Raw genomic sequence first — 14,700 nt, 5'->3', positions numbered from 1 at the left:
ATTACTCTATTAGCATTCAAGATACACAAAGAACAACTTGATAAAGAAACTAACTTTGACAAGGAAAATTGAAAACCATAGTCTACCATTATTCTATTAACATTCAAGATACACAAAGAAGAAATTGATAAAGAAACGACTCCTAACAAAGAAGTTGAAAACTATAGTCTACCATTTATATTGACATTCAAGATACACAGAAGAACAAATTGATAAAGAAACTTTATCAACTCTGACAACGAAAAGTGAAGAACTTTACATAATTTCTACTCCAAATCGTATACCACAAGTTGAGGATCTCAATTTCCTCTTTTGCCCAGCTAAGGCAATTTTATTTTCCTAGTTTGTCTTACCCAAATATACAAAAAGAATGCCCAAGGTGACCACAAAGACCTATTATTTCATCTTTCTAGTACATTGATCTCTTGATTCTTAAGTAAAATATGAGACATGGTACCAAGAAGTGTTTCCAGGGATTTAGATTTTCTGCTCCTCACTTTTCCTGATTCTTTTAATAACTCAGTTAGTCTTCTTTTCTCATCATCCACATCAGGATTTGCTGTCCCCAGTTTCTCCTCCCTCATCCCTACTACAAATTCTAATATCTCAATTGCATCATCCGTCCTGCACAAAATTAATGACAAGTTAATTTTTCTGATGAAGATAAAATACAAAACAGTATAATAATGGACTGAGATAAACTTAGATGGAACAACATGATCCGTAAGGATTCATATAGTCGACCCTAACTTGCTCGGATTTGAGGCACAATTATGATGTTGTAAGAAAAAAAATGAACAAAAACATCAAATTACCTGCCCATTGCATCATAAGTGCCAGCAAGATTGCTATAGATCCCCAATGTATCTGCATGATACGGTCCACATTCAGTCTCTAAAATTATCCTTGCTTCTTCAAATAAGTCAGCAGCCTCGTTAATTGCATAACGTTGTACACAGGCAAGTCCCATTTGGTTTAAAGCAATACCGAAAATTGCAGACTTCTTCTCCCCAATATCCCTGAATTTTGATACTGCATTTTTCAGGGAATCATAAGAATCCATATATTTCCCCAGAATATAGTACAAGACCCCAATCTGAGCTTCAATTCCTGCGATAATGCTCTGTTGTCCTGGTGAATTTCCATATACTTTTATCGCCTTTTGAAGCAACTTGAGCGCCTGATCAGGTTCGTTCATTGATTCATAGATCACAGATACATCAACTAGACCGCTTGCAATCTCTTCAGGAGAGCTTCCAGGGGCGGCCTTGGTATAAATTCGAAGTGCATTTTCACAGTAAGATTTGGATTCCCTGAATTTTCCTATCTTATTGTACAAATCAGCCAGACGTACATAGACAGAAGCAATTAAGGGATGGTTCTCTCCTTTGGTAGACTTGAACATAGTAAGAGCTTTTTGGTAAGCACATATAGCCTCATCATATCGTGCCATAGATAAGTATGCATCGCCAATGTTGCAGTCGAGTGAAGCTACATCAGCTTCCTGTCCACTGGCTGTCATTGCCATACTTGCTAAAACATAATGTTCAAGAGCAGCTTCGTAATCTCCATTCGAATCGTAGATAAGTCCCAAAAGTCTTCTATCAGCAGCTTCTTCAGGGGAGGCAGATGAATTATTCTCCTTATGAATGTCAAGAGCCATTTGACAAAGTTTTTCAGCCTCATTAAATTGCATAGCTTGAACATGGGCTTCAGCTACATACCTACAAGTCTCACCAAATCTTGTGTCTTTCTCTCCCAGAACTTGTCTTTGAATTTCCAGGCCAGCAGTATAACACAGTATTGAATTCTCTATCTGTCCGAGCATTGCATATGTATCGCCTAATTGCATGCACCCTGCAAATTTTGCAAGTGCATGATTTTGTCCCACATCCAAGTCAGGAACTTCAATTGATCGCTCCAAGAGCGGAATTGCCTCACTATACTTCCCTAATCGACAGTTTAAAGCTGCTACAACGTGCAAACACATAACAAACTCTAAACTGCTCTTTCCCTTTGAAGAACTCTCAAACGATTTCATAGCTCGAAGGGCTAGTTCAAGAGCTTTTTGAAGATTGTCTCCCGTTGAAATCATGTCCCTTGCTTGTTTAAGTAAATATGGTCCTAAGTAACCTTTCTTAGACGGATCCTCAGTTCCATTCTGCACGTTCACTCCTGCCAAAGGCGATGCTACATTCAGCTTTTTCGGATTTGCCAACTTTTTAGGAGAAGGCTTTTCATTAAAAGACTTGCTCCTTGATCTTGGTGGCTTGCTAGATATTTGAGAATCATTTTGCAAAGGAGAAAACTTCTTTCCTTTTGCAGACCAAACCGGCTTAGGACTTGCAGGAAATATTTTATTAATCTTTCCAAACTTCTCATCATTTTGTCCTTTGTCTTCCTCAGAAACCTCTTTCTTATTCTCCATTTCACCAAAATCTACCCCTGCAAGATACCTTAACTCAGAGTCAATTCTTGATTCCTCACCATACGACAGAAAGCTTCGCCTCGAAGGTGAATAATCGGAGCTTTGCATTTCATACACATTATTGTATAGTTGCTCAATTGAAGTGTCAACAGCCCCATTCATATCCAAATCAATTGAATCAGTTTCGCGACTGTGTGTACTCAACGGACTTCTAGGAGAACCCTGATCAAAAAATTCTCTGTGATGTATAAAATGACCATTTGGTTCTTTATGATTGTCATCTAGAATTGATCCATCCATGACAAATTCCGGCATTAGAAACACCTGTTCCTTCTACAGACAAAAAACAGAAGGGAAGTTGAATTTTGTTAAGTAACAGAATAACTTAGATAATCATAGTAACAGCTGTTCCTTGTACAGACAAAAACAGAAGGGAAGTTTATTCTTTTAAAGTAACAGAAAATCCTATAATACAATCTTAAGTTACTTTGTGGGTAATCAAATCATGTAGCAACCTTGACTCTAAAGTTTAAACAGGCAGAGTCAAAAATTGAAATTTATGGGTTCTGAACTTGCAACCAAACCCATAGCTCATTAGTCACTACTGGATTCGCAATTGAATATTTATATATATTTAATGGATTTTCTAATATAAATCCAAGGTCTAAACAAAAGCTATTGGGTTCGTCCGAATCCTTACGTAGCACTTTTCCTCCGCCCCTGTAAACAGAACACCAAGCATTAAATAATACTTCAAAGTGCGTACTTCATTTCCTCAATAAAACCGTATTTAAAAAGGGAGTTTAATTTATTATACAATTAAATAACTCTGCCCAACTTATTAATTACTCTTTTTCCCTGTTTCAAACGTAAGAATGCTCAATGCACTTGAGAATTCTCGAGAACATATCCACAATCCTTAAAAATCGCCATGAATTGTGAAAACATAAGAGGATACAACAGGAACAGAGGAAGAGATTACATTTGATCACAAAATGAAAAACAAAATTCAAACAAAAGAAAAAATGAAGCAAAAATACACCATTGAAGATGGCGTTTAATTCGAATATAATACGGAATTATATTTATATAAAATGCAGGAGTAAGCATGGAATAGAAGTTGGAATTGAATATTAAAAAAATGATTTGAAAATAAAAAAGGCATGTTCAAGGCAATGAAACAGGAAAAAAAACCGCTTACCTCTGTTTGGGTTCAGAGACAAATGCAGAGAGAAACTAGAGAGACAACAAAATTATAAGGATGTTATATATCGTAATGTAATTGTGTTGTGTATATAAATCTACAGGTTGATGATGGTAGGGTTAATGAAAGTTGGTGAAGAAGAATTGAATTTGAGAAACTATATAAACTTGAGATGGGAGTTAAAATAATTAGGAAGGGAGAAAAATATGAAATGAAAATGGAAAAAAAAATGGAGAGGAAAAAGAGTGGGGTTGGAAGAGAGGTTGGAATGTTGAAGAATGAAGATGACTTATCATCTGCCAACCCTTTTTGCCCTTTCCCTTCAACCGCCCAATTCTTTTTGATCCTTTTTTTAAAAAAAAATTATTTCTAATTTATGAATTTTCCAGTTTGTGCTTCGCTGTGACTTTGTCATACATGGCGCCATTAACGGCTTTTCAACTCCAACGACTTAAACCCCCCACCCTCTACCCCCCACCCCTCTTTACCAAAAATGAGTCAAATAACACTCCTTGAAATTACAATGTCTAAAATCTTTTTATATATATATAAACATATGGTGAATCACCTTATTCAAGATTTTATATTTTGATTCCCTTTGCGAAAATATAGGCTCCGCCCACTATATACACACACATACATATACATACATAAGCAAAATCAAGTAACATATAAAGCAACTATAGGTAAGCATCTATGATGAACATTAATTGATATCCTGATAAAAATATTAAATAAACCACTATAATAGAATTAAATAATTAGTAAATGTTTACATTGTTTGGTAAATTTTTACACTTTCGGTATATTTGAACATATTATAGCTGTAACCAGAGGCAGCCTGCTTCGCCAGAACCCAACAATTTTATCCCAAATCCTAGATTTTGTTAAGAAATTTATTGAATATATGTAAAAAAAAAAAATTACAAATATACTATCTTTTCTAGAATTCATATTCCACGAACTCAAAATTCTGAATTCGTCACTAGAGCTAGTAATTTTGCGTTATTTTTTTTTATTTCCTTCCCCACATTTACAGAAGTCACGTATAACTAATTCATATTTTAGGTGATCAGAAACAATAACCGTAAGCATATACAAGTTAAACACTTTTTTTATGGCACAAGAAATTCCAAGAAGATAATCACATGGAGCAACTATTGAAGGGGAAGTACATTTACTTTTTCACATCTTCCCACGTGTCAAGCTAAATGGTTGAATATTACGTGGCATCAGATAAGTGGTCCCATTGAGTCTACCGGGACAGTGGCGAAGTCAGAATTTTTTTTAAAGGTGTTTAAACTTGAAAGAAGTAAAAAACATCCCCGAGAAAGGGTGTTCAATACATGTTATATACCTTTAAAATTTAATATTTTATCTATATATGAGGGTGTAATTGTCCACGGTGGAAGGAGAGGGACCAATCCATAATGTAATCAATTTGCGTTATGTTGTGTCGTTAATTGTAAAGGGTGCTTGTTCTGTTTCTTCGTTTTGTTTTTGTTTTGTCTCTTTTTTTTAAAAAAAAAGGTTTTTTTATTTTCAACGAATTAATTTTTCAGTTGGTCCACAATTGTATGGTTTTAACTAAAAAGAGTAGTTATTTTGTTTTCTTTTCAAAAACAGGTTTTACTTCAAATTTAGCTCGTCTTATAATATTAGATTAGAATGTTCTGTTAACTTCATTACATTCGGTTTGGAGAATTTTAGCTGGACACAAATTGTATTGTTCTTTCTTCTTAAAATAGAATTTACCATTGTGCTACCACACAATGCTAAGGTCAAGCTTACTGTGTTTAATCTTTTTTATTATTATTAAATTCTTTCAATGTTTTGATTAATATTTCCGTAAATATAAATAAAAGCTCTTTTAATTATTATTTTAATTAAGAGATCACATGCCATGCCTTGTAGTTACACATGCATCAAATGTGCGTCGGAAGTCAAAACTGGATTTATCTATAAACTTTTAAACAACTAGATTTATAATGTGTCATTCTCTAAAAGAGCTGGCAATATGTGGTTTATATTATTATTCTATGTTTCTTTATTTCTATTTTTGGTATTCATTCCCCTGATAAAAGTCTAAATACTTTTGATCCCTTAGGAACTAAACCAATTTCCATCCTTTACATTTTACAAAAAACTAACACATAAAATTAACTTGAGATAAGGGGTGTAAATAGAAAAAAGAAAAGAAAAGAAGGATCTTGTTTCAAAAAGGTGCATAGCCTGACGCTTTATCAGGACTAACCAATAGGAAGTCTAAGACTAGAAGTAGTCATACAAACCACTCAAAAAAATCTGTCTATCCATACCCATCTGACATCTATACTTCTGTATGGGTCCAAATTTAAACAACCACGACCATCGACGAGTACGACGAATAACGAGGTCCTCGTAACTCGACGTCTTGTGGAGGACGACCTTAAGGTAAACAAGAGATTGTACAACCCTTGTAATAATAGAAGCCCATTAGGGGATACTAGCAGAGGCGGATGCAATGTATCGGCACCGGGTTCAATTGAACCCAGTACTTTTGATGCGGGGCATAAATTTATATGTAAAAATTCATTAATATTGCAATAGATAGCAATTTGAACTCATAACTTTAAAAATACAATGAGTTCAATGCTAAAAACCTTAAAGGTTGAACCCATAAAACTTAAATCCTAGATCCGCCTCTGGATACTAGGAATATTCCTTCAAATATTCCTTATAACTTGTCTTTTATAGCTTAGAAGGGTTTCACTCCTTATATATATAGCGAACAACAACCTTGTAAAGGGGCACTTCTGGGCTGATCCATAATACTTGCTGTAAATTTGCTCACATAAACGTGTGAGAAGATTTATTGTAAAAGGTTGGTTGATCTGCATAGATAAGGAAGTCTTACTATCCGTATTCCGCTTATCCATCTTTCGTTCTAGAGATTATTATACTTAGCTAAGATTTACCCCTCCATTTTCTTTGATTGATATTTCAAAAAGGTTTCGATATCTTTTGAGTTAAACAATTTGGCGCCGTCTGTGGGGATTTCTATAGCTGAGATCGTAGTTTCATCTAGATTCTTGAAAGAAATAATCATCTCTCTTTAGCTTCACAAAGGCCAACAATGGCACGTAAAGGAGAAGCAAGGCTAAAGGCAATATTAAGTGTCACGAACAACATCCTGAATTCCCTCAACGAAGCTAGTAGAGAAGACAACGAAAACGCAACACCAAATGCTACACCTGAAGGAGAAAAATCTCCCCCCCCCCCCCGCACGAGGGTTTAACGGTTTTGCGCGAGAGGGAAACCTCAACATCCGCAGCAAGAGAAGCACCACCGGCTGTGAAAAGGCTATTAGAAGAATGGATGACAAACACCTTGAGCAATATGCTCGAGAAACCCGTTCAGAGGGATATCGAGGACACATTACCCGTAGAAACCGCAATTGTCGTCGATGAGCCAGACACTACACGAACATATAACACCCGTACTGTTGCTGATGCAGGCAACGATGCACTTACATCCATCTTAAAGAAAATGGAAGAGATGAAAAATGAGAACAAAACACTCCGCGACCAAATGAAAGAACATCAGGAAAGGTTTGATAAAATACCGGGCGCTCCGAAGTTGTTACTAAAATGTGATGTGGGTCGATTCGTCGAATAACTATATAGCGATGGGGCAGCACCCCACTCTATTCCAAAAACCTTCAAAATGCCACCATATCTGAAAATATATGATGGGACCACGGACCCGGAGGATCACTTAATCCATTACGTTACCGTAGTGAAAAGTAACGATCAATCAAAAGAATAGGTGCCGTCGGTTCTGAAAATGTTCGGTGAAACTCTGACAATGGGAGCGTTGACATGGTATTCCCAACTATCATCGCGATCGCTATCAACGTTCGAAGAAATGGTAGATAAGTTCATCACCGCTCACGCGGGAGAGAAAAAGGCAAAGGCCAGAGTAAATGATATCTTCGCCGTCAGGTAAACGACAGGTGAGGGACTTCGGGATTTCCTAGCCCAATTCAACAGGGTAAGGATGAGCCTACCGGATGTGTCAGAAGGGATGGCGGTAGCAGCTTTTTAAAATGGGCTAAACAGAAACGGGTCAAAAGCAACCAAAAAGCTACTAAGTAGACTCATGAAGTACCCCCTACCACGTGGGAAGATATCCATAATGCCTATTACGCCGAAGTGAGGCCAGACGAGGATGACCTGGACGACCCGATCTATGGATTAAAATCGGTCCAAACCGAGACAAGGAGAGGTCGCCACAATGACGGTCGAAGGGATCAACTACTACATTTCAATCGAGAAAGGCACCAGCCTTATATCCGAACATCCAATCCACCTCCTCCACGACATGCAGACGTCGCGCCTCGACACATCGCACCTCTGATCACTGCCAACTCCACACTACTAAAAAGTAGGAAGAGAGGGTCGCAATAGCTTTTACCTGATATGAGGGCCGGGATCGATTTTCACAGGGAGCTAGGAATGGAGTCGAGTATCTATCTAAACTAGAGTTGTGTAATTGTTCCAAATGTCACTTCCAAACATCTTTTGAATTTTCTTTAACAAACTAATCTATATTATCAATTACTAATTAGAACTAAATTATGCTAATAAAAAAATTGCTAGAGTTGAATCTAATGGGTAGAAAGGCTTCTAAATGCTTCTAAGGTTTGATTGACATGATTGGGGAAATATGTTATAACCGTTGCAAAATTTTACCCACTCTCACACCTCTCGGTAGAGAGAGTGGTTTTGCCCAATTGACTCTCTCGAGACCAAATGGGTAGGCAAATTAGCTCAAGCAACGAGGGTTTAAGTTGGGCAATTACTCTCTCGAGGTTTAACCCTTTAATTGGGACTATCAATTCTCTTGATTCCATCCCAATTCCTTGTTGGGTCAATTTTGGAGACTTAGGTTCTCTTTCTCAAGAAGTGCCAAGTTAACTTAGCACAAACCAGTATTTGCAACCACCAATTCATAGATTAAACCATAAAATTGACCCAAATAACAAATACCTATAGTCAATCTAACAATAGATGGTAACACCCATCAATTACCCACACTAGGGTTGAGCCACAACCCTAGCTAATGGGTTTAGCTACTCATTCTTGAAGGAGAAAATAGAGAAACAGATGAAGAACAAAACATATTAATTTAAAAGCTAATGTAAATACAGAGAATCTAACGTAAAATCTAAGCTAAGATGCCAAAAATGGCTACATAATAGCTTCTCGCGAGCGCAGCTACATTCTGGAAATAACTGATCACCTAAAAATGGCAAAATGTTCTATTTATACTAGGCTGGAAAAACTGGACAAAAATACCCCTGCGGGGTCAGCGCGGGTCGCATAAAATGGACCGCGACCTCGCTAGGCTCTTGGACTTCAATTCTGGGCTCTCTAAACTTGGGCTCTGCGGACCGCGTATAATGGACCGTGGCCACGGAGATCTCTAATGCGATCCGCACAAGTATGACTGCAGCCCGCGCAGCTTGAACCATGGCAAATTTCACCTCTCTGAATCTCTCTTCCGCGGACCGCACATAATGATAGCGCGGCCGCAGAGCCTTCACCGCGGACCGCGAAATGTGTACTGCGGCCGCGTTACTTGAAGCCCATTTTTGCCGACTCTCTGAACCACCTAGTGTGGACTGCACAAAGTCGAACGCAGCCGCACTAGGCCTTTTTTTTTGCTCTCAGATTGCCTTGTCTTTGATACTTGAGCAGGTTTCACTCTTTTTGCATCGATCTTTGACATTTCATCACTTTGTCGATCAAACCTGCAATCAACCACAACTTATGAGCCTTTTGGGACTATTTTGTAACAATTTATAATAAAGGCATAAGCAAGAAGGAGCATGGCACACATTAAAATCCCTAGTTATCAACTCTCCCAAACTTAAGCCTTTGCTTGTCCTCAAGCAAACAAAATAAGACCCACCCCTTAAAGGAAAATTTAAGTATTTCTAGCTATCCTAAAGTAACCTCAACAAACATCAATTGGGACTAACAATTGCCCTTAATACGAATGAATAATTAACAACAGCTAAACTTTGAAAAACCATGGATCAAGTGTGACACAAGAGCATCAAGAGTTGACTCATTACATCAAAGAACTCTCTCAATTACTTTGGTCATTGTGGAACCCAAACTCACACATCCTCAACTCTCCCTAAGCAAACCTCATCTTTTTAGAGTATTAGCACACAAACTGAGGTTAATGAGAATTCACTCGTCTCTCTCAAGGAAAGGTCACAAGTCCGGCTCTAAGTACCATATGCTTTCCCCTCATGTAAGTATCTACTAATGCAAGCGTCATTCAACTCAAGATCATAGGGCTTTTATGGAGTCAATATGAAGGCTTTTGGTTCAGGGTAGGGAATGTTTGGTCTAAATGGGTACCATCTTTCCTTAAGCACTTCTTTTATTTATTTGGAACAATTCTCTTGACTCTTTAAGTATCTCACTTCTTTCTAAGGGGTTAGAGAGACACATTGTCGCTCTTTCTTATACAATTCAAAATGTTTCTCCTTTTTCGTTTTTTCCACACTTTTTTCTCTTTTGCTTTTCATGAATCCCTTTTTATTCTTTTTCACATTGGGCTTTCTTTTTGTCTTTTTATTTTATTTTCCTTTTTTTTCATTGCTTTCCTTTTCTTCATTTTTATACCTTTTACCACTTTGTTCCCTTTCTCGTCTCTCCCCCCAAACTTAGACTTTTGCCATTGCTCAAGGAAAGATCAGGTGCCAAGAGAGGGTATATTTTCGAACGGGTATAGGCTTATAGCATTGGTTCTTAGAAGAAAAAGGTATTTCTCTCCACACGAGCTAAAGGATTGCTAAAGACATATAGTCGGGGGCCCACAAAAACCTTAGACACGATTTGAGCACACAAATGTCCTGAAAGACCACTTGATGATTGTTGGTCAACACAAGAGTCTCAAAGTCACGACTTTCACCATACTAAACACAACATTTTGTCTTTGACCATGGGATCAAAGGCAAATGTGCTAGGCCCAAGTGAAGCTTTGCTTGGGGTACCCTTAACTATAAACTACCAAAACAAAAAAAAAACAAAAACAAACTCAAACTCTTAAGAAGGTTGTCACGCCATCCATCATCGGGAAGAGCCACCTGATTCACACAATACTCCACCTTTGGAAAGAACCGTGTCATTAAGAAAACCAAAGGCTTATTGAAAGCGTCAAAAACGAAACAAAAAGCTACGAATATAATTAAGAGCTAAAAACAAAAGAAAAATTGCAAAAATAGAAATAATATATACAATAGGAAAATTGAATATACAACGGGGAATGAATATATACAATAATGTAAACTTTATATACAGACCAAAGGAAAGATAAAAAGTGCGATAAAAGTAACTAAATGTAAAGTTATATACAAACCAATAGAAAATCAAAAAGGCATAAACTAAATCAGTATATATATACAATAATCCAAGGATAAAATGTAGGGCGCACCCCCTCAAATAAAAGCTGGCATTGTCCCCAATGTCAACTAAACAAATAAGCACCAAAAAGTATAAGGAAAGGATATGAGGACTCCCTAAGTCGTGTCCATCTGCATAGGATCATCAATGGTCCCCGGGTCCTCTGTATGCGCGAGAACCTCAGACTGGTTCCCGGTATCCTGCTGCTCAGCTGCTGGGACTGGGGCCTGGACCTGGACAGGCTGTATATTATGTACATCCTGTGGCTGGCTGGAGGAGGCCTCCGGTGGGTCCGCCAACTGGATGATGGCCTCATCTGCACTAGGGAGCTTCCTCTTATTCTTTGGAGGCCTCTGTGTCTACTCCTGCTGTGGCTCTGCTGCTAGTACTTCTGTTGGGACTGGATCCTCAAATAGCAAGTCTAAAGGCAGCTGGTCTGCCTTCAGCTTGTTCACATCCGCTCTAAGCTCCTTCACAGACTCCTTGGAAGCCCGTGTTTTGCGCAGCTTCTTCTGCTCCCTGGCAAGCTCCTTCAACGCCTTGCCATGTGAATCCACTACCTTAGCCAAGGCAGCCTGAGAATCAAGGATCTTCTTCTAGTTGGCAAGAATCTCCTTAAGTGAATCCTCGATAGACTGGGGCACCTGCACTGGCTGTGGTGCCGACTGAGCCGCAATAGTGGAGGTCAATGTAGACAACTTGGACGAAGCAGTCTCCATCCAATTGTTCAAGCTATGAAGTGTCTGGCTCAGCTGGTAGGCAGTGATAGGATGGGCCCGGGAAGATGGAATCCCCGAGCCAACTAAAGTAGAGGGACCAGCAGTAGTGGAAGGTCCTGGAGGCATGTCAGCAACTGTGGAGGCAGGCTCAGTGGAGGGATCTATCGCAACCGGCTCTTCAGACTGGCCAGTTGGGGCAGAAGCAGGCGGCTTGTAATTCTTGTCCTTGGGGTCGTCTGACCCCTTCAAACTATACCACGAAAACAGAGCCACAAGTTTGACCTTGATGTCAAAAGGTCTCTTCTCCACCTTCAGGTCCCGGAAATACATAGTGAGGGTGTTGGGAAAAGGGTAGTTCCGGTCATACTCAACCCCCACTGAAGAAATGATGCGGGACATCACATTCTCTACGTTGATAGGGTATCCCGCCATAATCGGTGCAACTAGAATAGCTCGGGTAAGTGGAAGAGTCTGATCATGTGTAGTGGGATCAAGCCGGCTACATACAAAAGTCAACCACCCCTAGTCTCAAAGTTAAGGGTCCTCCAAACGAACCTCCTCGCCCATTGCCAACTTTTTGTTGTAAAGGGATTCATCTTCTTCATTGAAGCCTAGGTATTCATTCAAAGCCTTCCCGGTAAACACCACATTTTTGTTTTGCACCTTGGTCACTTTGGTGCCCTTCAAGATGTGGGCCACATTGCTATAAAACTACTTGACCATGTGCTCATTAGCCTTCACACAATCATCTATAAAGTGCTCCCAACCCATTCGAGCTCGAAACTGTCTATGCACATTGGGGTGTAGGGGTAGAATGTCTCTATCAATGAAGCTCCTCTCAAGAATCAACTTTCATGACAGCCACCATTCCCTAAACTTGTGCAACGCCATCTGGCTAATGAATCAATCTTCCCAAACAGCGGGATTTCTAGTCTGGTCAACACCTCCAACCTGAGGCACACCACCCCTAGGTACCTCCTCATCTCTCTCATCCTCTCCGTCTTTACTCTCCCCGGATAATGAAGTTGTGGGGGAGGTGGAGTACTCACCATTGTCGGTTGCTAAGCCCTCAGATGACTCAGAATGTCTACACTCTGGAGCTTGGGCAGGGGGTGAAGGAGGAGGAGAATCATCAGTCAATCTCATTCTCCCGGGCCAGTCAGGGACAAATTCGGGCACAGAATCAGATGATATATCCTAGGAAGGTATGTACTCACTCCCCAACTGGTCACAAGCTCTATCAGCAGCTTTAATTACTTTCCGTAGCTTTTTAATACTTTCTCTTACTTGGGGAGTGCGTCGGATCATCTTCTGGCCCTTGCCTCTCCGGGAGGATTCACCTCTTCCGGGTTGTTTTGAGCCTCTCCCACTTTGAGTAACCATTGTTTGCAAGCACAAACATCTAAATTTATTAGTAACAGCAGAGACAGTGAAATGGATATGGAAAATGAATTGCATAACAGAAGCCACAAGTTGTAGAAAATATTGCAGAAACAGCGCAGCGCGGGCCGCACAAAAAGGAGAACGGACGCACTGGGGGCACCGCAGACCGCATAAAAGCAACCGCAGTCCGTACTGAGGCAAGGTCTATAAAACCACTTCTCTGAATCTAACCACTGCGGCCTGCACAAAGTAGAACTGTGGCCGTGGTGGGCGAGCGCAGACCGCACAAAATGCAATGGGGCCGCTTTGGGCAAGAGGTCAATTTCCTGAAAAATCCTCACCGTGGTCCGCACAAAGTGTTACTGCGGACCGCATCATAGCACCGCGGACCGCACAAGGATGACTGCGGTCCGCGGAGGGTGCTAAGTCAAGGCACTGAGTTAGTGTTATCAAATCTTGCAATTAGTTCAAGTTTTGCCTAATTAACGTCCCTACTCAATTACCCATTTCATTACGCTCACAAAGCACACAAAGATTAATAGTTAAACCAAACTAACCTAGAAATTAAGAATTACGGGAAGAAGAAGAAGCTACAGGCTAATGGATATGAAAATAAAATGAAATTATAAAATCAAACAAAGAATAATAAGTGAAATGTTACCAGATGTGGAGATGGAATGCAAGGAATCAATCTAAGCAAGGATTTATGTGAAAAGAGAGGGTGAACAGTAGATTTTAGGTCTCTGAGAGTCAATTTTTCAAAAAGGGTAACCGGTGATCCTTGTGGTCTATTTATAGAAAAACATATGGGACCCAGTCTTACCTACCAGCGGGGCCGCACAAAACGGACCGCAGACCACACTGGGTTTGTTCAGAAGAAGTCTGAGAAGGCAACCTCCGGCGGTCCGCACAAAATAGACCGTGGCCGCGGAGGTCCACCGTGGTCCGCACAAAATGCAATGCGGCTGCGGTGGCAAACTTCAGAGAGTATCCCATTTAGCCTTCACCAGTGCAGACCGCATAAAGTGCAATGCGGCCGCACTGGAAACTTCAAAGACTATTCAATTTTTCCAAAATATTTTGCACTGTATCAACACAATCCCTGCAACATCTCACATCCAATTAGCTCAAAAATCAATCCTATACTACAAAGAAAATCAAAGAAAACAAAAAGAAAAAGACATGGGTTGCCTCCCAAGAAACGCCTGATTTAACGTCGCGGCACGACGCATGTTACCATCGCATCACTTTAGATGAAGAAGTGCCACCATGTGGCTGTCTTCAAATTTTCCAAGATAATGCTTGACCCGGTGCCCATTAACTCTGAAAACTTCACCATTTTTGTTCCTTAGATCAATACACCAGATGGGGTTACGAACACAACTTCAAATAGCCTACTCCACTTTGACTTGAGTTTACCCGAAAACAGACATAACCGGGAATTGAACAAGAGAACCGTATATCCAACCTTGAACTCCTTACCCCGGGCATATTTGTCGTGAA

The 14,700-nt window shown here is 39.7% G+C and overlaps 1 protein-coding gene across 1 annotated transcript; it reads right to left on the bottom strand.

The window, feature by feature from the left end:
• Window positions 1–154: 154 nt before the first annotated feature.
• Window positions 155–3,912, bottom strand: LOC107768771 (protein KINESIN LIGHT CHAIN-RELATED 2). The gene is made up of 3 exons (XM_016587915.2): window positions 3,630–3,912; window positions 816–2,761; window positions 155–624 (listed from the first exon to the last, which is right to left on the bottom strand). Exons 2-3 carry the CDS (start codon window positions 2,741–2,743, stop codon window positions 402–404), a joined length of 2,151 nt encoding a protein of 716 aa, XP_016443401.2. The 5' UTR covers window positions 2,744–2,761; window positions 3,630–3,912; the 3' UTR covers window positions 155–401.
• Between the last annotated feature and the right edge of the window lie 10,788 nt (window positions 3,913–14,700).

This window comes from Nicotiana tabacum, chromosome 3 (assembly GCF_000715075.1).
Source record: "Nicotiana tabacum cultivar K326 chromosome 3, ASM71507v2, whole genome shotgun sequence".
In the NCBI taxonomy this organism is placed as follows: Eukaryota; Viridiplantae; Streptophyta; class Magnoliopsida; order Solanales; family Solanaceae; genus Nicotiana; species Nicotiana tabacum.
The sequence above is the reverse complement of the archived record's forward strand: the minus strand, read 5'-3'. Positions and strand labels throughout refer to the sequence as shown.

Bases quoted from the DNA above. Each gene is read 5' to 3' on its own strand.
- LOC107768771 (XM_016587915.2), bottom strand. From the start codon at position 2,743: ATGCCGGAATTTGTCATGGATGGATCAATTCTAGATGACAATCATAAA. The intron at 625-815 runs GTAATTTGATGT...AATTTTGTGCAG, and splicing joins ACTTATGATGCAATGGGCAG to GACGGATGATGCAATTGAGA.